At 37.9% G+C, this 24,780-nt stretch overlaps 1 protein-coding gene across 6 annotated transcripts in view; it reads left to right on the forward strand.

Moving 5' to 3' along the window:
* The window catches only part of RMDN2 (regulator of microtubule dynamics 2), a 96,602-nt gene that overhangs the window by 29,641 nt on the left and 42,181 nt on the right, over window positions 1-24,780 (forward strand). For 4 of the 6 annotated variants that reach the window (XR_004238862.1, XM_032102561.1, XM_032102559.1 and 1 more), the window contains exons 7-10: window positions 1,081-1,158; window positions 9,601-9,699; window positions 11,466-11,519; window positions 11,608-11,688. Coding sequence is in view for 5 of the 6 variants with exons in the window: in XM_032102561.1 (XP_031958452.1) it covers window positions 1,081-1,158; window positions 9,601-9,699; window positions 11,466-11,519; window positions 11,608-11,688 (312 nt within the window). In the remaining variant the exon portion in view is untranslated. Of the gene's footprint in view, window positions 1-1,080; window positions 1,159-9,600; window positions 9,700-11,465; window positions 11,520-11,607; window positions 11,689-12,165; window positions 18,918-21,459; window positions 24,568-24,780 lie in introns of those variants that run through there. The other 2 variants (XM_032102563.1, XM_032102558.1) reach the window with 2 other exon arrangements.

Here is a 24,780-nt window from a genome sequence, read left to right on the forward strand (position 1 = left end):
CCGTGTTAGGACTTGGAGTGTGGCGGAGCTTTCCTGTGAGAGAGCATTAATTACATGTGAGCCGTGCCAAGCGAACTAAGCCCCAAGCACTGGGACAAGCTGGGAACGAAGGGAAAATGACAAATAACACAAGTGCTGCAGCTGTTTAAGGATGGAGTTTTAAAAGAGTCCATGGTGTGACCAGTGGCCATTTCAGGGAAGTTTTGCTCCTCAAAAGTAAATCCTGAAATGATTTGGGAAAACAGTAGTATGAAAACATAGCTCCTATCTGAATAGTTTGTGGATATAGTATAATAGTCTCTTTTATCTGTGTAACTCAGATATTTTTGTGACTGGCTTAATTATAAAGACAGATACGTGGAAGGAAAAAAGAAATGTTCGAATTAAATTTATTTTGAGAGGCAAATGGTAGTGGTGAAATAACAGATTTATTTTTTCTTCAAACTCATGTTGAACATTAAGAGCTTGCTTTGGTAAATTAAAGAGAGAAATAAAGGTACTCATGACGTGAAATGAAAGTGGTTTCGGAAAAAGGACCTCATTAGATACTTTCTAGGTTTTGAAGTTTCACTATAAACAGAACCATTTTACTTTCTGAATTTCACATTATAGTAACAGTTGATTGTGTCAAGTACCATTTCATTGGGGCAGTCACATTCCAAGGTGGAAGGAGCTATGCTTCAGTGGTGGGTGCTGGCATGTAAGATATATTCAAGAGTAGTTGCTTCCTCACTGATTTGATCTGTGACAGTTTCCTAATATTAACTGTAAATGAAATTAATTGAAGTTGTTGCCTTTTTAAGACAAAAGTTCTTGAATTATTTGACTGAACTTTAGAGCTGTTTAGTCATGTTCTAAATACAGTATGCCTTCTTGCATTGTGTGCAACGTTGCTAAATAATTTTCTGCTTTCCCTCCATGAGGAAGGGATTTGCTAGTTAAAATATTTTTAGGTTGTTAGAAGGCAATTGCAGCAGAAGAGAATTTCTGAATTTGTTTCTGACTTGCAGCAAACTACTTAGAATGTAAACACACTTGCCAAACAAACATCTAAAGTGATACTTATTTTCTTTCCAATAGGAGCACCTAGACAAGGCAATTGAACTTAAGCCTCAAGATCCCTTTTTATATTACCTAAATGGAAGATGGTGCTATTCAGTAAGTTGTATTTTATTTATCTAACATGTGAATTGAGTATACTAAAAAATGATTATTAAATAGTGTGACTAAGACAAAGTAGGTGTTTATTTAAGTAGATGTTTTGAGCTAAAGGAAGCAGACATTTACATATCCCGAATTAACTGCTGGATGCATGATGCTCACAGCTGACCATTCCTGCAGTGTAGGTAGGTAAGCTGTGCTTGTATGACCCTCATTGTTGTGTTCAGGTTTTTTATCTAAATGAATGAATGAAAAGTAACTGATATTTGGAAGGGAGGAAGGATGACCTTTTGATTTCACTCCTTTGTTCTGCCACAAACTTTCTGGGTGAAGCTTTTGGTAGCTTTATTCCCCATCCATAACTTAAAGGCACTTACATGCTGTAGGATTATGTCTGTGGCAGCAAGGCTACCATACTGGCTTGGTAAATTCCAAGGGAATGTCCAAAACATACTCATGCATAAAAATCTGTAATTCACCAATGAGTTTTGCAAGAGATGCAATTTGTGTCATGCCAATACAACAGGTGCTTTTAAAGATTGTTTTAGTTACATATTTTTGTTTATATATTATAAGGATTTTATTAGATTGTAGTAGATTACATAGTGATAAGTACTCACATATGAAAATATAAAATAATTGGTTTACAGATTAGCTGGTAATCAATTTTTTAGAAAAATTGTGCTTTCATAAGAGAATTGTCTTGTTGGTAATCCACATCTTTGAGGGCTCAGCTGGCTATCCTTACTGGTTCATCTCTAGTGCTGTGAGGAATCTTTTGTTGGAAGAAAACATTCTTGCATAGTCTATGCTGTAAAAGATCACTGTGAATCTTCTCAGAATAATAACTGCTAATGCACAGTGAATTCCAGCCAAGCTTTTTTCTTTCAGATACTTCCAGTGCGAGTCATTACAAAGTGCCTGCAAACTGGAAAGAAGGAGTTGCTGTGACACATTGCAGACTTTGTCTTTATCTGCAACAAGACTTAATGCAAAGCAATCTTTCAGCAGTTTTTTCAGTTCATATATTTAACTTTCAAAGAGCTTTCAGCAACCATATATTTTCTCTGTTGATTTGAATAAGGAATGACACCAGCTTTTTCAAGGAACTTGGCATTTTGCTTTTTGTCACAGTGTATTCTTGAATATGAGCATTAGCTATGCAAAAATAAGTTGCTGGAGATGGTCCTGCAGTATGCTTGCTGTCCTGCCTCTGAGAAGCATCTCTCTCACCAATGATTCCTTAAACACTTTTATACTGTGCTGTGTCCAACAGCTAACTGCAGCTTCCATTTATACCAAATACTCCCAGATGTTTTTCATGGCTTATTTCTTATGTGAGCTGCTGCTTTTTGGAAACACACAATCTCAGTCTACCTCACTTTGTTCTTATTGCACTTTTTATTTTACTCTTGTTTTGTTTTCATGATAATCACCACTTCCTGACTGAGTAATACGTGTGGTTTGTTGTACTGTATTGTTACAAATTCATATTCCATGCTTGCAACATCTATGCAGGGCTTCCTGACTAAACATTGAAACCACAGATTAGCATTTGCTTTAGGTTATGACCTGACCTGCATTTATTTAAGTAAAACAATCTACCTAAACAGATGTAGCCACTGAAATATGTAAGGATTGATTTCAGATTTCTATTTTTCTTCTTTTTTTTTTAATTCTTGCCTTCTGTGACAGCCATGACAAAATCGTAACCTGAAACACATAGAACAGATTTTCGTACTCTAAATAAATGCAAGTATAGGACTGAATAACATCTTGTTTCAACTTCTGTGGCTGTCAGCTCTTAAATCTTACTGGTTTTGCACACTTTCAGTAGCAGGATGAGGTCATTTGGAAACATTAGTTTTGAGGCAATACTAGTTTTTAACCCTAGCTGGTGAGATTGGTAATATCCTCACTAGTTTTAGCAGAGTGAGTTGGTTTCTGTGCTGATCCACTAACACAGGTTTTGGCCATGCACGTGATATAGGTAGTCATAGGAGCTTGTGGAAGATGTGCCAAATTCCTTGCTCCCATTCTGGAGGCTGTGAAGTTTCATGCTGTGGGAGTTATCCCAAAAGAAGACTGTTGACTGTGGCATTGCTTCCAAATACTTCGTCATAGAGATTATGATGGAGTGTTGAAAAATTCCTTTGTCACTTGTCTATACCTGTAGCTGTAGATGGAGTGATAATGCTCCTCTTAGATGCTCTGTTTTTAATGTTCAGTCTCACTGTTGTTGAGGTTGGGAAGGCTGTGTTGTCCAGGGTGAGAAAATTAAAGAGGAAAAAGGGATGATTCAGGCAAGAAGGTTAGTTTTTACATTTAGCCTAGCTGACTTTGGGATCAAGTTAGGATTGGCTGCAATATTTGTTCTTTCATAGGTATTGGTCCCAAGGGTATTTTTGTCTAATTTTGGTCGCATACTCATTTACTGAAGCAGTCTAGTTAAAAAAGATAACAAGTTTCTGATATTTTATAGGCTTTGATAACAGTTTTGTGAAATTTCATGTACTTAAGTCTTCCTAGTATAGTCAGATATTTCCCATTCACTCCTGATTTAATGTTAGGGGATCTTATTACTATTGTCTAGCATAGGTTTTTTGGATGACAAACTGAAAAAAAGGAATTGCATAAGATACTGTAAATGGGGATGCTTCAAGTGTAACTCAAGGTTACAGTTCATTTTCACAAATAAAAGTCCATTGAAAAGACTTTGAAGTAAAAAGTATTGAATCATAGAATCGTCAAGGTTGGAAGAGACCTTCAAGATCATCAAGTCCAACTGTCAAACCTGTCACCCCTAAACCAGTGGAGGCAAATGCAGGTTTATTGAAGACTGAGATGTATTTGCAGAGACTGCATGCTGCACTAGTAAAAGCTGTTTAATTTGTGGAGTTTTGCTAGAATTTGACCTGACTGCCATTTTTCACCTTCCTCAGTGTAGCACAGTCCTTTGCAAGGAGCAGGGGTACAGCGCTGCCAAGTTTCTTGCTCATCAGTTTTTCTTGCTGGGCCAGAAATGACACTGATGCAAGGTGTCACAGAACCTTCCAGTAGAAAGGATGAGCTGGGTTTTCGCTGCCTCACGGCAGCTGGGGTTTGTCTGTGATGCAGAGCTAGTGACAGTTGTGCACCACCTTGCCTAAAAATCAGTTTTTGCTGTTTCTTATGTCTCTTACCATTATAAAGTCAGTAGAGCTGTACAAAAGAGGAGGATCACAGAATCATCTCAGCTCTGTTAGAAAAATACTTCTGGTATCACAATCAGGTAGGCAAGATTTTCACCAGTCATTTCATAGACGTCATGATGGGCAAAATTTTGCCTGTGAGATCTGTTTTGTATACAAGAAGTGAATGGATCTGTGGTGCATGGTGTATAGGAATAAGTTTTATTTCCTTACAGTTTTGGGCACAATTATCTGATAATTCTTTACAATTGTATGTTTATGGGTGTTTTTTAAAGTGTTTTAATGTTTCAAATAGCTTATAAAACTATCTAGTTAAGACTTATATCTACTTGCCATTACAGGACAGGCACAGAACAGCTAGCATGTACTTGTGAAACTGGATCAGAGTCCCTGCTAAATGCTAGTAGGGTGTTAAAAATTAGATCTCTTGGGATTTTCTTTTTGCAGGTTACATGCCGTGTTTTGGATTTGTCTCTGGTGTATCCCAGTATCTGTTTGGGTTACATCAGGGAACAAATTGATCCAGGTCCTTTGTGTGCTCTCTAAGTGGGCTTCCTGTACTGATAAGCCCAGTTCAAGTTGGATAAATACCTAAATGCCTGTGCAGATTGTCCTGGTTCCTCAGCTGGCAAGAAAGAGAATATTTTTGTTGGAAGACAGTATTTCAAAATTGGTGTCCAGTTACTCAATCTCTTCCAGAAGTCAAAACATTGCAAAATGATTTAATACAATTTTACATTAGTATATTTTAATGAAAAAGAAAAATAAACTCTCTGGGGATATATAATTAGGTGCCATTAATATTTTACTGAAGCTGGATCCATGGTGTGATTTGCCTTTATGGAAGACAATTGTCTGATATGTCTTCAGTGAGCTATTAGCAAGGAAACAGTGCAAGAGGATGTCCTTTAGGGCTGAAAGTCAACCCTGGATGATTTTTCAATCCAAGCGGGTTAGTTTCCTTCATACCAACATCCTGGAATTTGAAAGGAGCTGTCAGTGGGCAGGGTTTGCTTCTCATAAAAAACAAACAGAAGACAAAAATCCAGCCAGTGTTTCAGTATATATATAAGATTTTTGCTGATCCTAGGCTAAGGAAGAGAAGGGGATATTATGAAATCCATTTTCCCAGGATTTAGGGGAGAACCACATTTCTTGCCTTGGCTGTCAGAGATACAAGAGGCCTGATGGGAGAGTGCTGAGTATGAACTTTATGTTCAGCTGTAGTTTAACTCTGGGAGTGCCTTCCTTCCATCTCTGGATATAACAGAGATTTGGGTAGAATAAATGGATGACAGCTTGTTCTTTGACAGATCTGCAGGAGAGGTTGGTTGAGACAGGCATCTTTATTTGCTTTGGGATACTGTAGAGTGGCCTCCTCTCCTTGGCAAAGGCCAGGCTGTCATGATGACCCCCTCCCCTCCAGTTCTAAGGAAGATCAGAAGTTGGCTGATGGTTCCTCAGGCCTTTGTTGCTCTTGGGTGGGTGGGACTCGCTCTCCTTATGCATGGCAGCTGGGGAGCCATGTTTCTTGAGTGACCCAGTACATTAAAACCTGATATTCTGTGGAAACACGGTGTTCCTTGCAGTGCTTCTGTGAACTTTTAGGCTTCTGGCAGGACTGACATCAGGGTTTAGGAGACTGAAAAAACCAAAACTCACTTAACATTTGGAAATCATGTAGGGCAAAACCAGTCTTCATTCCTTAATTTTGTTGTTGTTGTAGCTATTACTTGCTACAGTAGCTGTTTTCTTTATTACCTGCTGTACTCTACCCCTCTTGGAACATGCACTAAGTGAAAGCATGGTTCTGCTGAAGTTGACACTCCATTTATACTAGATTTTGTATGGACCTCCAGATACACTTTGCACTATTGGAGTAACCTTGAGTGTAGCAGTCAATTCTGCACTACACTAGAGCATGTTACACCGGGGGTTCCATTCTCCATGCTTGCTCACAGACAGAGAATGATTAATAACTTGGTATAGTAGGAATGATGTTTCCATTTCATTGAACATGGCATAAGATTTACTCAAATAAAGTTATTTCAAATTAAAAACTGTGTTTAAGTGCATTTAGGGAAGGGATATAATTTCCTGTTCATCATTGTTGCTCTGGGACACAATTTTGTGTATTGCATATAACAACTCTTTTCCATTTGTCCTACCTCAGTCATAGGGGGGTGCAGACAGACTCAGGTGGGGCTGTTGTTAAGGCTCAGTTAAGCTGTTGTGATGGAATTCACCTCACCTGTCTCTAGCTATCCCCAGGGTCTGTGCTCCTTTTGTAGTTGAAGGAAAGGAAGAAAAGAAAAACAGGAGTGTTCATCCCAGGATAATGTAGGTGAAGAGGAATTGCCTGATGGGAGTACCTCTCTCTCTGTATTGACCACGCAAGGAACCTGGACAACTTGTGTAAACTAGGCACGTCATATATGGAGGGCTAGAGTTCCTGCAACAAATTCATCAAGCTAGTGGCATATGTCTGACTGCTGAAAACATCACAGAACTCTCAGACTGTCTCTGGAATAGTCACAAAGTATAATGCTGGATAGAGTGCACATAAGAAAAACCCTCACTGCTGCCATAGCATCATTAGAATCATTAAGGTTGGAAAAGACCTCTTTAAGATCAAGTCCAGCTGTTAACCCAGCACTGCCCTGTTCACTGCTAACCCATGTCCCCAAGTGCCACACCCACATGCCTTTGAATACTTGCAGGGAGGTGATTATATCACTTCCCTGGGCAGCCTATTCCACTGCCCGACCACCCTTTGAGTAAAGGAAATTTTCCTAAGATGCAATCCAAACCTCCCCTCGGTGCCATTTCCTATGGTCCCGTCATTTGCTACCTGGGAGAAGAGACCGACCCCCACCTCGCTACAACCTCCTTTCAGTGCAGGTGGTTTTGTGTGAAATGTGCTTACATGCATTTCACTTTTAAACATTGTTTTAGCTTGGTGGGATTTGTGAAATAAAAATGGCCAACTGCATGTATGTTTGGGCTTTTTAAAAGTTTGAGTAGTGCAAAGCAGCACCCAAGCCAGACAAAATAAAGACTGAAACCTCAGTAAATCAGTTCTGATTAAATCTCATAAGAAAATAAAGTAACTGCCAGGAGGAACTTGTGTTTCCAATAGTTAATTATAACTCCTCATGGAAAAACTGCAATTTTGTTTCCTCACTATTGCATAACAGCAGACATGAGTGTGGTAATTGTATCTGCGCAGTGTGTATCTCCTGGGTGTTGTGTGCTCTTGCAGAGAACAGTGTAATACATTCCCTTTATTTTTGCCCCATCTCTTCCTCCCCCTTCATGTGATGGACCAAGAACTGTAGAAATCCCGTTCCTCTTCCAAAAGAAGAAAGAACATGGCAACAGCAGATTGGTGTGAAGAAAACAGCACTTTTGCAAAAATTCTTTTAATAACTCTTGCAGAATATATCTCAGAAACTATACAACAGTGAGGGAAATGAAATGGGGAAGGATATTATATACATACCTACACTTAGAAGTTTTAAGCAGCATGCTGCAGTTTGTAACACAGCAGGAAAGCACTGCAGGGGCAACAAAACCTTGTTGCTTCAATGAGTGAGAACTCCATGATTGCTGGAGAGCTTTTGTAAAAAACACTTTATGTTCTTAGAAGAAGCTTCAAGAGTGAGATACGTGAGAGAGAATGAAAACAAAAGCTTTATTTTTGTAATATTGTTTCTCTCTGGGTTATAATTTTTAGTGCTTTTGTGTGAGACGCTTACTGACAACATGTAACCAATGTAACAAAGGCGTTGGGACCCTGCTGAGCAGCTGGCAAGACTTGACCAGGATGCCTTCTGTCTCCACGCAATGTTGCTCTTTTGTAGCTAGAGACATTGGGACCAGATGAGAAAACATGATCCTATGCATTTTCCTGTTGTGTGCTGACCTGTGTTTCTAGTCTTTGCAATGGTATTTTTAGGGCAGTTTGCAACAAGAAGTAGATAGAACCTGATTTCTGTTCAAAGGGGAAGCATTCTGGTTGGTAGCTGTGGATAGTTATGAGAGAGTGGATTCTCGTATTTTACAGTTATTAACTGGATAATTGCTGGATATAGGTGGAGCTGGTAGGGGGAGCAGCGACAGCCATGCAGATATTGAGAAGCAAGGGAATAAAGCAGGAATAATCTAAAACCATCCAAAACCATTTAAAATTTTATAGCAGTAGGACAGACTTTACTTCAAGGCTGAAGTCTGTTATTTGAATTGCAGCTCCTTTTGAAAAATAGATGTCCTTATGTGATTCTGATGAGAGGCTCTCTTTCTTTGCCTCTGTGTATCTCTTCTCTGTGTTGCTTCAGCATAGATCAGGCCAGACAATACAGAATCTTGGTTTTTACCATTTTTTGACTTATCTGTTCTATGACAGGAGCCATCAGTGCTGTGGCTCAAATACTGATGTGAAGAAAAAAAGTCCTGACTTTTCTTTACAGATGTGGTAGAAATGTCCGAAGGAAAGTGGCTTCACTTCTCCGTTTAAACATGCTCTTCTTTCATGTGGCATTTCTTAGCAACTGCATGCTTTGCTAGAGTTGTGAGGGTTGGGTGATAGAGCCAAATACCTTATGGCAGCAACCAAAGCAGTTTCTGTCAGGTGTCAGTGTATGTAAGGGAAGAAGTCATATGCATTGTGTGGCAATATGACAGTTCCCTGAAGTCCTTTTATAACAGCTCATCTTCCTGTAATGAGAAGAGGTCATTGGCAAGTGTTATTTGTCAGATTGGAAAAGCTAAAAATGAAGCCTGTTTCTTAACAGCGGTTGTCACCAGCTTCTGTGTAATAAATGAACTTGTTATACAACCTCCAAAGACACTCACATTTTTACTGCAGCAACAGCTTTTCATAATGTAGGAAAGTAGTCAGGTGCATAGATTATCATGCAAAGCTGTCTATCTCATGAAAACCTTAGTAGGTTTCAAGCATTATTTCTAGACTTAGGCTTTTAAAAAAGGCAAGGTGCTATGAAACCTAAAATGTACTTTGAACATGGGAATAATCTTATATTCAGGATGTTGGTGTTTGGTCATACGACTCTAAAATCCAAAGGACTGCTTTGGGCTGGCCAAACTGGGACTATAAAGCATTCCTTTACAGGTTCTATTCCAAAATATATTGTGTAAGCAGTACAATGTGAAAGACAGTATTTACTGCAAAACTGAGAAGGAACTCTAAAGAAATCGGACTTTAAAATTTATTTTTTTTTAATTCTAGGTAGCTCAGTTGTCTTGGATTGAAAAGAAAGTAGCTGCTGCTCTCTTTGGGACTCCACCAACTTCAACAGTAGAAGAAGCATTGCAGAATTTCCTCAAGGTGAGTCCTAGCCAAGGGTTTTCCTGTATTGCTGCTTACCAGCTGTTATATGTGAATATTGTCAAGATGTCTGTTCAACAGACTATGTTCAGTAGCTATAAATTCAGGGCTTTTCTAAACACCACTGAGCTCTCTATTAAAATATGTTTTTCTTTTCAGTTTTAAAATTAGTTTGGACATGAGTGGTTAGCACCTTTCTTTTCTTTATTTAGTTTCAGGAAATTCTCCAATGAATTGCCCTGGTTAATAGGTATTGAATTGAGTGTGATATGGTTATAGATTAGCTACATATGCTTTTGAGACAAATGAACCATAGTGATAGTTGCTGATTTGCCTGTTTGTGCAAGAGCGTTAACATAGGCAAGGAAAACTTTGACATTGTGATGCTTCTCTTTTTCTGATCTGAAACTTCTTTTCCGTTGCATTTCAGTAGAAGCCCTTCATAATTGTGGAGATGAAATTGCCTTTGTAGTGAAGTAGAGAAGAAAGCTCTGTCATATAAGTCCATGTTTCTGGGCATTCTACTTGAACACAGTTACGACAAAACACCACATGAATAAAATAAATCTATCTTTCAGTGCCTTCCACATGAACCATTTCTACTTCTGGAGCTCAACAGCATACAAGCACACAAGTTTTTCACTTGACTGGATTCAAAGCATAACCTACTATCACTACAATTACTTTCAGAAAGTTTTTCAAAGAAATAGGACAGGCAGATTTTCTTCACTATCAAGAGTGTTTGTTTTCTGTGTTCTTAGTCTATTTAAAGATTGAATGATCTCCTGAATTTTGGACAGTACAATACATTACCATCTTCCCAGTTTAAGAGATTTTATCTTGAAGGTCACATTCCAGAAGTGCTAGAAATAATTTCAACCATTCGCTTTAGCTTCAGGGCATTTTGTGGTAGGCTGCAGAGTGACTGTGGTTTTAAGTCATCTTCAGCAACAAAAATCAAATTACTGTCTAAAAGACAACTGTTTGGGTTTCTTTTTCAGTTGTTTGATTCTACACAGTTGTGGTGAAAGCAGCGTTGTTTTGGTCCAAGGATTACAGCTACTATAAATCTCACTGATGTAGTTTTTCCCTCCAAAAAGGGGAAAAAGTTTTTTGATTAAAAGCTGCTTCTTCATTAGTAGATAATTAGTAAGGGTTTTATTCATCTTGCAAGCTTTTTTGTCTTTGATGTGTTTTAAAAAAAAGACGTTCTTGAATTTTTTTAATGACCTGAACTTTTCAGAAGATGATACTTCGGAAAGAGAGGTGAACCCAGAGTTAGAAGATAAGAGTCTGTGGAAGAGAAATAGTTGTAAAATTGATAAACACAGTCCTTTACTCATTACATGAAGTGTGAATGGTTGGTTGCTTTCTTATTTCTTTGATGAGGAAATAAATATTCATGATCTAGAGACAGTAGTATCTTCAAACCTACCATGTAAGTGAATTAATCCAATAGATCTTGTACAGAATGACCCAAGATCTTTACAGAGCACTAAGGGAGAGAGGAGAGCAAGCAGTACAGAACATTTTAATGTGTTCACTATCAGCATCTCATGTGCCTGGTTTAGGGTTTGAGTTTTGTATTTTCTTGTTTTCTTGATTTTTTTTGAAGTGCTACTGAACAAATTGCATTACATAGAGTAGGGATGATTCCATCTGATGTTTGAGGAAATGTACTGCATTACTAAAAATGTTATGCAGACCACATAAATCTCATCACACAAGTTTTATGTCTATTTTCTCTCCTGTTTTTTATTATTTAGGCAGAAGAAATGCATCCAGGATATTCCAAATGCAATTATGTGTATTTGGCAAAGGTAACCAAGTTCTTTTAAAAATAATGATTTGTAGACTCTGGTGTTCTTACAGTGGTCTGATTGGAAACAAAATGTTTTTTCTTCTCAGTGCTATAAAGATCTTGGCCAGAAAAACAATGCACTGAAGTACTGTGATTCTGCACTGTCAATTCTCTCAGTTACTAATGAGGTGGGTATTGAGAGTGATAACTTGTCCCTTGTGACTGTTCTCTTGTCTTTGGCATCCATTATTGCACTGCTGGTAACAACATAATGTTTCAGTTTTTCCTCTGAACACAGATCATTCCTTTTTCCTCCACTCTAGGTTGGCTCATTACAGTTGTCTGTATCAACAGCTTTAAAAAAAATCTTTGTTTAGGGAACTGTCAGAGACTTGTCTGTATCAGAAATTGAATTGTACTCTTTGTAATTTAACCCACTTCATTAGATCATCTTCAGTATAAGCAATTGAGTGTGTCACTCTAGCTGTGCTGAAATTTTCCCCAGACCTACATTTTCCTCGGTTGAAAGCACTCTGGACTTTTTGTCCTACAGTCTCTATCTCTGTTTCTGAAAGCCTCTGGTTTGTGATTCTTCTCAAGGACAGTATGTTAACCACAGCAGAGGTAGATGAGTTATTCAAGATTGCCTTTGTCTTCAACCACAGGGCAGTTAAGGAGGCACAGTTCTTCAAGTCACATCTGCTGGAATATAGTTCATTGTAAGAGATTACTAGATTCTTCTTGAAGCCCATTTTTGGTATGTGGACAAAAAATTTCTGCAAATATTTGAGAGACTGTAAGTTGTTTAATATCTCAAATATAAACCAAGTGATGGCAAGAAGGTTCACTGTGTGATCTCATGTAGAAGCAAGTCCCATGACTGACCTATGACTGGAAACATCTTACCATCCTAGAGCATGACAAGTTCAAACCTGAGCTTTGTCAGCCTAAGGGACCCCCTTTCAGCACAGCAGATGTGGTATGGAGAGAGAGAGGTGATTCCTGAGAGGAATTGGCCCCCTCCTACTTAATTCTTTGAAGTTAAGGAAAAAGACCATTAAATAACTCTGTAACTTGACTGACAATAAATGCTGTGTGCGGAGCACTAACATGTTTATGTCAAGTGTTCCTGCTGGGAAGAAAGACCACTGCGTGCCTCACCAGCCGCTGCTCCTGGGTGGCCTAATTTTTGGCCCAAGTTATAGTATGTACCAATCATTAATTAAGTAATCATTGCTTATGTTCAGTGTTTCTTTAAATATGTATCGATACAGATATGACATTAACAATGATTTAATTCTGCTTTATTCTTTACTTACTGTTAAAATATACCTTCAGCTTGCCTACTACAGAACATAGGCAGAACAAGACTGCTACAAATTATCTGTTTAATATCCCATCACGTTTCTGAGGTATCAGCAGACCTGAGAAGGAGAGGGAACCCTGAGGTGAGAGCAGGAATTCAGAAGCAGTCTGAGGGATAGGTGTATGTATTCTGGAAAGCAAGGTGATGATGAGAATAAGAATTACTGGACTGTGAACAGAAGAGTGAGCATCAAACGGGCCCCAAAAATCTTTTGTCCGTCTGAAGAGGAGAAGTTGATTTGACCACTCCAGTTTTGACTAATTCTATAGATATCACAGATTTGTCTCCTTTGTCTTGTTTACTTGTGGTGTGTTTTGAGTTAAGTTTAGAAAAAAAGAATCCAGAAAAATATGGTATCAGGGCAGTAGTATGTAATTCAATTTAAAAAAAAACCAACCAAGCACTCAGCACAGGGTAAAAAACCCAAGTGCACGCTGAAAGAAATTACTGTGAAATGGAGATCTGCAACATGAACTCTGCTGTTGCTGACTGTTACCTCAAATCCCATCTGAATTTGAATATTACATGTTGTTTTGGTTATTGTGTTACAGAAAGACTGTTGCTGATTTTTGGGAAAACGTGTTGGAAGAGAAGTGGTTTCCTTCACTTGGAGCTGTATGTAGGAATAACATCTAGTGAGATTAGTTTAAGAGAGGGAAGAGACTGTAATAAGACTGATGAGGCATTGGGGAGACAGTAATAAGCAGATGCTAATAAAGTGCCTGAATTGACTGCAGCCCTGTAGAAGATGGGGCTCATGGTCTGAAAAAAAAGCACAGGTCAGCAGCAGTCTGAGGATTTCTTTCAGTTTGCCACAGCACAGGATCTCAAGGTTGTCAGCAGTGTGGTATTTTGTCACAGTCATGTGAAACCCATCATTCCCAAGTGTAATCACAGTTTCTCACATGAGTTTTCTCTTTCTTCAAGCAGGGGAATTCCTTTATTGTTTTTAGATGTTGGCTTCTACTGAGAAATATGTATTTGTATAAAGGCATAAAATCAGGAGCAGACTGAGAGACAAAGTTGCTGGAAAGGTGCCACAAAGAGGAAATGTATAGTATTTCATGATACAAATCATCTTGCAGAAAAATAATCATAGACAGTGGTTTACTTTTTATTGCTTCTGAGCATCCACAGTTTCCAATGACTTCTGGGAACCAGAGGTGCTTGGCATCAGTGAAGTAGCCCATAGCTCATTTTAATCCTCAGGTCAAATTCTCAGCTGCTGTAACTCAGGACACTTCTTTGACCCTTTTTCTAGGATTCATTTCATGTAGCATTTTGATTTAAGTGATATTATTTTTGTCTTGAATGTTAGATCAAAGTACCCCTTCTGTGCATCCACTTCTGTTCTACCACTTACAGAATATGTTTTAATTCAAGGGGTAAAGGGGCTTCCAAGCATAGCTAATTCTTGTTAAAGAAAAAAAAATCAGACAGCCTGTTTCAAACCTATTGTGAATCTTAAAAAGGATACACAGAAATTATAAAAAAAGAAAAAAGTTCTTATTGAGCGAGTCCTGTAAATTTAGTTACAGGAGGATTTTTAAAAACATGACAGTTTTTTGAAATAGTTTGGCACATTTCTAACTTATCAGTCTATGCTTTTTTTTTTTTAAAGGAAATATGTTAGATTTGGTTCAAATTACATCTGGAAAAACAAATCTGATATTACAGTGCAGCTTAAGAGACCTTTCTCTATCCTCTCTAAACAAAAACTTCCAATGAATCATGCAATCCTTCCTTGGCCGTAAATACTGTCATATGGTGGAGTGGTACTTCACTGCTGGAGGTGCATGGGACATTAAATTGTCCAGTTTTTCTCTGGTTGCTACCCAGGTGGATAACCTCAGGGTCCTGGGAAACATTTGCCCCTTCAGTAAAAGAGATCCTAATGTTCAGGGCTGCTATGAGTTATTGTAAAGTGCTTAACAGCTGCTCTGTTCATCTAGTGAATGTTGCATTACCCTTACTGAGACTCATTACTTTGTAGTGCTCAAAGCCTTGCTGAGTGTGACTACATGAAGGGTTGTTGAAACCAGATGTGGTGGACTATTGTGGTAGAACAAAATTACTTTTTTAAATTTGAAGACAAAAATGTAATTTAATTTTGAAAGCACCAGTGTCTGTCTTGCATATAGAAAGACAAAACGAATGTGTGTGTGTTTGGTTAAACACGTGGTCCTTTGCTTGTAAGGGGAATAAGACACTAATTTCTTGTTTATAATAAAGATTGTTGGAAATTTCAAGGCTGGAACTTGTAGAATTTCAAGTCTCAATGTAGGATTATAAAGTATAATAGTCAAGAAATTATTTTTTCTTGTATCTGGAGATGAGCATGAGCATGAGCATGAGAGTGAACTCTGTGCTTGTTGGACCGGTAGGCTCACCACAAAGAAAGTAACAGCCTAGCAGAGAAAGAGATTAAAATTTCAAGGTTCTAGTCTCTATTACATGTTTTATAATGAATCTGAAAAGCAGCAGTTGTGTTACAAAAAGTGTAGTCTTGGAAGAGATGAAGACAGCAAAGCGGGAAAAATGCAAAGGAAATCTATTTGCACTGAGTTGCTGAAAGTTGTACTTAAAATGCAGATAAAAACTTCCCTAAAGCTGAGAATGTATTTTACAAAATTGTTGGTGATTTTGTGCACTTCTTCCCATTAATTAGAAATTATGGCAGTTCAGAGTTGAAATTAACAAGTGAGAGAAATTTAGATATTACAGAAATTGATGATTATGGCATTCACTTCTTACAGGTGTAGAATGGGAGGAAGCAGAGACTTGTTAAAGACTCTGCTTCAGCCTCAGTGACATCTGTGGAGGAGTTGATAAATGTAGTAATAGGCAGCAACAATGGCTGAAGGTTTACACAAGAATGCAGCTGCTGAGAAGAAATCATGCTCATACAATTTCCTTACACGTTTTTTACGTCACCATAATTGATCTCCCTGGCTATTAATTTCATTTTTAATATCGTCTGTAAGGAAAAAAGTGGGAGTTGCAGAGGGTTGGGAGAGAGGTCAGCTATATACTTCAGCACCCATCAGCTGTTCTATTACAACAGACCATTTGTGTATCTGGATTTTTCAAGATTTTCCAAGAAATACCTACTCCAGCCAGCATAGATTGGTCGTATGAGCAGACCTTGTTGTGATATTTCCAACAGATCTCATTTGAAGCTGCTATGGTAATCTGCCCTTCTAAGTAGGATTTTGAGGAGAAAAAAGTAATTTACTCTTGCTTTTAAAGTGAAGGTTACAAATTACGACCTGTTTTTGAAAAAAACTACCAATTGAAAGTGTGAATAATTTGGGCTAACCTTATAAAAGTGTTTTTGTTTTCTCATCGACCAGAATATTTTCTTTTCACAACATCTTCAGCTCAATAAAAAATGTCGTTCTTTTCAGAGAATATTTGTTGCTTTAGATTTTTTGCACATCTGTCCTCCAAAAGGCCAGCAAAATTTGATGGTGTTTCAATTGAAAAATAATGGAAGTGTTCAGATTTGTGTTCATTTTGAAATCTAGGCTATTGTTTTTCTGCTAGTACTGTTTGTGGAGTTGAACAAGAGCTTCCTAATAGCTACCACAAACTCAAAGCTAAAATGTTTTTTGAGTATGCTTTAAAAAACTACTCCTTAATTAGTGGGTTTGTATACAATGGATCTGACTGCTTCAAGCTCAGAGAATACACTTTTTAAAAAACATTATAAAGACATCAGATTTCAAACTAAAATTCAAGGGGAAAACGATACATTTGTTAAAGAGCTGCTAAAATAATTTGAGACTGCCCATATTTTACATTATTTTGCACTTCAAAGAATAGTCTATTTTTATCTTAGTGATCAGACCAATTTTCTATCTGCATGTTTTTGAAGTTCTTGAAAAAAGGTTTGTTTGTATTGTGTACTTATTTCTTCTTTCCCTCTGAAAATGGTTCTGAAAAGTGATGAAGATATTTTTTGTAGTGTCACGGTTTCATACGTAAGGATGAAGTCTATCCTGATAAATACCAAGCTTATTATATTTATGATTAAACTGACTATCACACAGTATTCGTTTCAACATCCTATCAAAGGTAGCACAGTTTTAACATAGTTCTTAGTCCAGCAAGACTGGTCAGCAGCCAGTTCCCCAAAGTGTGGAGTGTGTCTCCTCTGCTGGCATTCTGATGATGCAGGGGCCGAGTGGGAGCAGTATTCACAGAGGCGGTGGTACACTGCAGGATTACAAAAATGGATTTGCAAAAACCTATTTTGAATTTTTGTAGAGTAGTCAGACTTCTGGGATTTTGAAATATATTGTCTTGGAGGCAATATACAGGGTGAAGGAAAGCCTTGATGGGCACCTTTGTGAGGAGGCTGTAACTGGGTGCAGTCGTGTTGCAGCAATGTTTCAGCAATGACTGCGCAGAAAGAAAAGCTTTAGGTCCCATCATGGGAGAGGCAGCAGCCGGACAGAAAGAGGAGAATGTCTTGAGCACCAAAAGCTCCACATAGTGTACAATAGTAAAAGAAAACCAGACCATAGGTGAAATTTAGTCTTTCAAGTTAGAAAAGAACCAGTGGATTAAAATTTTACATGACTATTCACTATTCTAAATTGTATTCTGCTGTTTTGTAATTTTTCAACAGTAGTCTTTGAATGAGTTGAACTGTTTATTCATATTCTTCTGGGTGTGAAAGGGTATTTTTCCCTCTACTTGAAGTAATATCTGAAAATGTGTAATTATTGTCAGCTGCATATTTTAAAGCTGTGCTTGCCTTTATCCTAAAAGCCTTGAGAAGTTATAGTTAACCCCCAGAGGAAGGTAGTGATAGTCTGAAAGAACATAGAATGCCCTATCTTGTACAGACAGCAGTCATATAGAAGGTGGCATGTGGATGATTGCATTGCTGTACTGCAGTATCAAAGGAGAATACTGATGGTATTATACAATTGTTAGTGCACACTACAGTCACGCCATCTGTGAGAGTCTGTCAAAAATCGAGAAGGGATATGATAGCATTTAGCTTTGTATGATTTATACTGTCCACAAGAGCTATTGCTCTCTAACAATCCTTGTGCATGTTTGGGAGTCTCTTCTGTTACAGTCCAGGATTTCTCCTGGAGCTGTGAGGGAATGATACAGCTGTACCCAAAAGCAGGAGTGTCTCTCGGCACCTCATTGCTGTTACTGCATATCAGAGTACAGCTTTGGACCACCCTTGCAGCCCAGCTCATTTAATATACCATGCTGCTCTGCTGACTTCAGTGAAACCCTACAGGATGCATGTCAGCTTGAGATTTGGCAGTGGTTGCACACAATTTTGTTTTCGTTGGCTGGTGTAACCATTTTGGTTGTGGTCATGGGGGTGTATCATTCTCTGTTGATAGTTGGGACTTTGTCAACAAGTGCACACATGTGCAGTGCCTGGGTTGAGTGTGTTAGTGCATAAGGAAATAATTAGCAGAGATGGAAGGTAAAATCATTATCTTTCTGTCTTGGCTTTAATTGCCATTTAATTTTTACATGCACATTTATATGTGTAACTATCTGTGTAAATGTATCAGTAAATTTTTTTAAGCAGAAATGAACTGTCAAAATGTGGACTACTTCCAGTTAAGCCAACATTCCCTTTTTCCCACCAGCTCTCTCTTCCTTCTTGCTCTTGTTTTCAATTCCCTCTCTCCCCTTGTTCAGTCCCTGGCCTCCCAGGTCTTTTTTTCCTGTGCATATCCCCTGCGAATGTTGAAACACAAAAGTAAAGCAACAAAATAGGAATAAGGCAAAATGCAGTCCCTGGCCCTGTAATTTGAATACCTTTTGTGTAGCAGTTTGCAGAACATTTTGAACTCGTATTCAACTCTGAAAATGATATAAGGAGTGTTTAATAAATGTAAGCCTTGACAGTAGAAAGACAGGATTGAAACTGGCTATGTATTCAGTCAGTGCTGAACTAAGCCTCAGGGTGAACAAATGGGACTGATGCAAGTATATTGCGTTCCTCCTATGACTTGCACCTCTCCTTCTGCTTGCCACACTCTAAAGGGAGAGCCTGCTGTCTGAAAAAAAAAAAAGCAGCCGACCTTATTGTTCATTTTCAGAAAGCCACAGACCCAGAAATCAACAAGGAGGAGAGTTGGCCCAAGACAGGATGTATGGCTTTGTCTTTCCATTAGCAGTCAAGCTTTGGGCATTAATGAGTTTTCACCCTTAAAACTGGAAACTGGTACACTGAACAGAGTTGTGGCTTCTCTCTCCTTTTAGCGTGACACACCTCTTGGTCTGGAAGGACTCTATCCAAAGGTGACATAATAGTTCCCTTCACTGATCACTCTCAGCTTTGTTTTTAATGCCATTACTGATTTTTTTCAATGCTTTTGCCATATCTGTTCTTATTGACTGGAAGCTGCTGGCTCAATTAATGCAGCCCGTTAAGTAGTTTGCAACAATAATTCCTGCTTTTACTGCTGTAGTCCTGTTTAGAGCTGGCAAACCAAAGGTAGAATGCTTTGCACGTTTGCAGTTTCTTCTCCAGACAGTTCTTAGAACAATCATGGGTTTGTTCCGTTCTTTTTCCTAAGCCCAGAGGAAGATTCAGGGAAGATTGCCCAATATTTTCTGGACCTTTGCAACTTGTAAAGATCATTGCCCAATATAATCCTTTACTTCTTAAGAGAGAGACAATTATCCAAAACAATTTTGAGATATATTTTTAAAATGCTGTATCCTGCAAAATGAGTAGAGAATCCCATCAACCCATGAAATGCTGAACACTCTTCAGATATGAGAAAACCTGCATCTTTATAATTTTCATCTTAGAAAAGTGTCATAAGAGTACAACCACATACAATGAAACTTCTGCATTTCTTATTAGCATGGGACAATATCTGGCTTTTTACTTTTTTTATTTAACGGAGTTTAGAATAATTTTCACAAGTTGACCACAGTCAGTACAGAAAAGAGTGTATTTTCCCTGAATTAAGGGAAAATTTTGAGTTTTTCAATTTTTGTTGAAATCAACAGCGTGTTTCTCCAGACAGCCTGTAGTGACGTGGAGTTTAAGGGGTGCTCAGTCCTGTATGACATTTCCTTCTGTTAGAGTATTTTGGCAAGAGCTTACTGGCTTTGCAGTGTGTGCCTTTTAAGGCCTCTGATAAATGATTAGGCAGATAGTTTAGCATATTGTTGCCAGTGGGAGTAAGGCAGTAACTCCAAGAGAAGTGTCCAGCTAATGTATTAATGCCTTAATCCAGACCAATAATATAATGTAGTTTGACATGTCTGGCATATGGTTTCTATCATCTCAATATTCTTCTCTGTTCCTCCATGACATTATAGACAGCTAACCAAAATAAAGAGAAGCAGGAATTTTTTCACCCATAAAATATATTCTAAAATGTTCTGTATTTTGTTCCAGCTCTTTGGTTGATTGGGTAATGAAGTGATCCTGAAATTTAGTGATTACTTCACTGACTGTCTACAGTATTTTCTTTCAGAATATCCTGTGGTATTGTTATTACTGGTCCCTGTCATTAGAAATACTTAGCAAAATCTGTGATGTGCAGGTACTTTTCACTTGCACTGTTCAGTATCCATGGGTGCATGTGTTGGGTGTTTGGACCTTTACAAGCCTGCAGGTATGAGGTGCTGACATTTTAGAAATGTGGTTTTAAACCAAGGTGCATTTTGCAAGCTAGAAGTTCTGCAGCAGCAGCTAAAGGAAGCAGATTATATCCAGGAGACTTTTAAAAATAAGTAGAATAATGGAGTTTTTGTTCCGTGATTACATGCTTATATTCATGTGCCCCTTTCCAAGCAGGTTATACATGGAATAGCCAAAACATATGTCACTGCTTACCTGTGAGACAGTTTTAGGCCTGGGATAGGTTTAAATCCCCATGCAAACTGTGCACTTAACACATTGGCCTAGGAGGAGCCTTTTCCTGCTGCCCTAGAAGTACAGTGTAGTGTTGGCTCTGAGCACAGCAGGTCACTTTTCTCTTGCTCCCACACTGGCCGCACTCTGCTGTGAGCCCAGTAGCATAGGCAGAGCCCAGTCTGGAAGATACTGAGGGTGCAGTCAGCCCATGGTGGCTATTACAGGTAGGTCTGGCTGTATGCACTGAAACCACAGTCTAACCTATGTCATGAATTACATTTCCCAATGTTTTCTTCTTAGTTGCCTAATAAATCATTAGCAAACATCACAGAATGTGATAGAAATGTGCATAGAAAAACTGCACGTGGTCAGGATGCAAGATTACATCAGGTATAAGGCAAGGCAATACTTTATGCAAAGCACACCAATAAAAGTTATATCCCAGGCTGAAGGGCTTACTGGTCTGCTGAGAAGACTATTTGTGGGCTAACATTTTAAGTGCTTTAACAGAGCTGTAAAGGGAGGGCTGCCATCTGGCTCTTGTTTTCAGTTCAAACTTTATTTTTGTGTTCACTGATAAATTAACTTACTAGGCAGTCTTTACATTTTGTGGCTGTTGCAGTTGTGTGTTATGTCTGTTGTTAGTAAAGAAATGTGGATAGGCACATATTAGGCAAATGAAGGGATTTATCCTCTCTAAGTTGATGCCTGGTTGTCTGTTTCTTTCAGGATAAAGAGGCCCAGAAAGACTTAGAGGCTTTACTTCTCACACTGAAGCTCTGATACTACATACTTTTAACTCTTCATGCTGTAATAAAATTGCAAAACTAAAATGAGAATCTACAGTGACTGGAAACTGCGGGTGAATTTCGGCTGAGTCAATGGCAAAACAGTCATTGATTTTGGTTGTCTTGGATCATGGCCTTTAAGTGTCCGGCAATTATGATACTAAAATAATACATTAATTTTTGATTCTTTATAATCTTGTACTGAAGTTTAATCTTAGATTTCTGACACTGTGAGTCTGATTCTCTGAACATCAAGTCCACTGCTGGCAATGGACATACTGGGGGTAAGAATGCAAAAGGAATAAATCTCACTTTGAAAGTTCAATCAACTAGTATGTGATGCCAGCATAGAACTGTGTGTAGCATAAACAAACAAAAAATGTTTCTATAGTAAATTATATTTATATCAACTAATTTACACAGATGTGTACAGAAGAAAATCATGAATATTTACGTTTACACATTTCTCTGCTCTTAAAAAATTACAATCTTGTTCAAGTTAAAGAAAGCCGCTGCCGCAACAAAGCTCTTTTTATTTTAAACCTACTGTTGGTTTTACAAAGAAATATGAAAATTTTATAAATTAAATGTCAAAGTTATAATTTATTTGTAACATCAAGTACAATATTAAAGATCAGACCAATTAAATGAAATTGTTTAGATTAATCTATTACAGCTGTGATGTTTAATGGATTTTGTATCACAACCTCCATCAAGTTTGTGAAGTCTGGCTCTCTCTTTGAAGAGTTGCCTAACGTGGTGTCATCAGTGTCTTTGAAGAACCTTGTCCAGCGTGTGTCCATCACTACCCTTTTAGATCATCTATGTAACATAAACTGTACATAAAAATAGACTACTAAAGACCTACTTCTGTCTGTGTAGGACAGCAGCATTTTCAATAAAATGTAGCAGATAGGGAAAGAATTTCCATTCACCAGTGGCATGATCCAGAATACACTGAACTTTTTAGAAGAATAAAGGCTAGTTGTCATTGGCTTTTAATTCAGGATCTTAATCTAGATGCAGGGAGTATATCTGGAAGAAGTAGGCATTTCTGTTAAAGGACATAAAATTGAGTAAGGACAACTATATGTTCCCTTGATCTATTTAATGTGTAAGATGATGTGGATCACTTCATGGCAAAGACGGAGATCTTCACAAACTGAAATATGCATTTTACTTTTTTCTAATGTTCATCCTGTGGAAAAATAGTTTATATATGTCTTTCTCAATTCAAGAGTCCTTTTTTTAAAATACATAATTTCAGAGAAAAGGAGAAATACTGTGAAAGATAAATGCTATCAAACAGTTCATTCTATGACAGAGTGTTGTGATTCACACAGAATAATTGACTTGTGAACAGGGAAGCTGGAAAGGTGATACGTCGTGACTTTGGTAAGGGGCTGTTGCTAAAGTCTGCTTTGGACATTTTCACAGCCAGTGCAGGAAGCACAGTTTAAAAGAATCTACAAGAGTGATTTGTGCTTAGGGTTGTTGTTAACAATTCACTGTCACCTAGCAAGGTGTAATAAGGAGGCCTTTACTGAAATCAATTTTATGCTAATTGATATCCTTTATAAAATAAATTGGATTATGCAATAGATACTTCATTTACAAGTAATTATTGATGATGAAAGCTTAAAAGTGTATTGGAGGAATAGATTAAAACAAGAAGTTACTGACATTAATTGCTGAAATTAGGATTCGCTTCATTAAGGGCAAATATAAAGTCTTGAATTGAAGTAATTAACAGAAAGAGATTGGAGGAGACCAGGCTAGTTGTAATTCTGTGGAAAAGGATATGCAGATTCCAGTGAGTGGCAAGTTAATCATGGGTCAATAATGTCACGTTTTTGTGAAAAAGCAAATTTCATACTAGACTGAATAAATAAGCATTCCCCATTAAATTCACATGAAATAACCTTTTACTCTGATTAGGCCTATTAAGTTCTAATGAGGTCTGTGCTGGTATACTGTATCTAGTTTCAGGCACCACACTTGAAGGAGGTTGGGGGCTAATTGGAAGGAGTCCAGCAGAGAGAGAGACAAGAAAGATGAGAGTGCTAGACAACATTATTTTGTGTGAAAGAATTTGGTGTGTTTAGTCTGCAGGAGCAAGGACTAAAGGAGTATTCACATTTTAAAAAGCTTTTGCAGTGAAGACAGTAAAAAAACAACCCCAACCTTGTTCTCCAAATTCCCTATTCATAGGACAAGAGGTAATTGCCTACCTTCAGATTAGGCATTAAGAGAAAGTAATCCTGATGGTAACTTTGCAAAGCCCTGCAATACATTTCCTGAGAACATTATAAAATCACTTACTTAAGTTTTAATATAAAAGTTAAATAAGATTTCATACATTGGCAGTGTTTAAGGCACAGTTCATCCTCTGGTAGAGGTTGGACTAGACGACTTCTTAAGATCCCTCCTGGCATTGCTGTCCCTGGGAAGTGCACAATTCCAGCTCCCTATGAGCCGTAGGCACTCCTGCAGGGGTTGAGAAGTTGGTGGGCTGTGTCTGCACACACTGGCCCAGCGTTTAGGCCCAGACTACCAAATGAGTTTGTACTCTGAAATATTTATCAGCATGTTTCAAGACTTGAATTTAAAGATGTGCATCATGATTGCCCTTGACTACTTATTATAACCATGGTTTTAATTCACATGGTTACATTTTTAATGAAATTTCTGATTTTATTAATGTAATTACTGATCTTTCTTTTCAGCCTTCTGAGTTAAGCCCATTATTCTGTTTTAATTTTTGCTCATTACTAGTGTATATGTAGAATTACAAGTTAACAGCTGGGAGAGAAAAGGTTGGGTTCAATTGTTCATTCTAAATTGTCTTTTGTAGTTTGCAGAAATATTACACAGGTAAGAACTGGCCAAGATATTTTCTGGTTTTAGAAGTTTTTCCTAGTTAGTATACATGAGCATTCTCAAATTTTTTGTTTCTGCTTTGCTAATCCGAGAACTTTTAAAATTGAAGCACATTCATTAAATTGTTACTTAATTGCTCCTTGGAATAAAACTTTTGCATTTAGTTGTAGGCCCAGGCTATCTGTTCTCTGTGTCATACCAGCTGGAGAAAAAGCAAGCATAGCTCCAGAGGGCCATATGTTTTCTTTTTTGTTTAAAATATCCACAAGCAGACAGTGACTTCCGTAGTTTTGTCTCTGTGGAGGAGCTAGATTCTGTGAGTCTGTATTAACCCCCTGCAGGCTTTGAAGCCATATGGAGTAGATGGGGCTGCAGACTTCCT

The sequence above is a fragment of the Corvus moneduloides genome, chromosome 3 (assembly GCF_009650955.1).
Source record: "Corvus moneduloides isolate bCorMon1 chromosome 3, bCorMon1.pri, whole genome shotgun sequence".
NCBI lineage: Eukaryota > Metazoa > Chordata > Aves > Passeriformes > Corvidae > Corvus > Corvus moneduloides.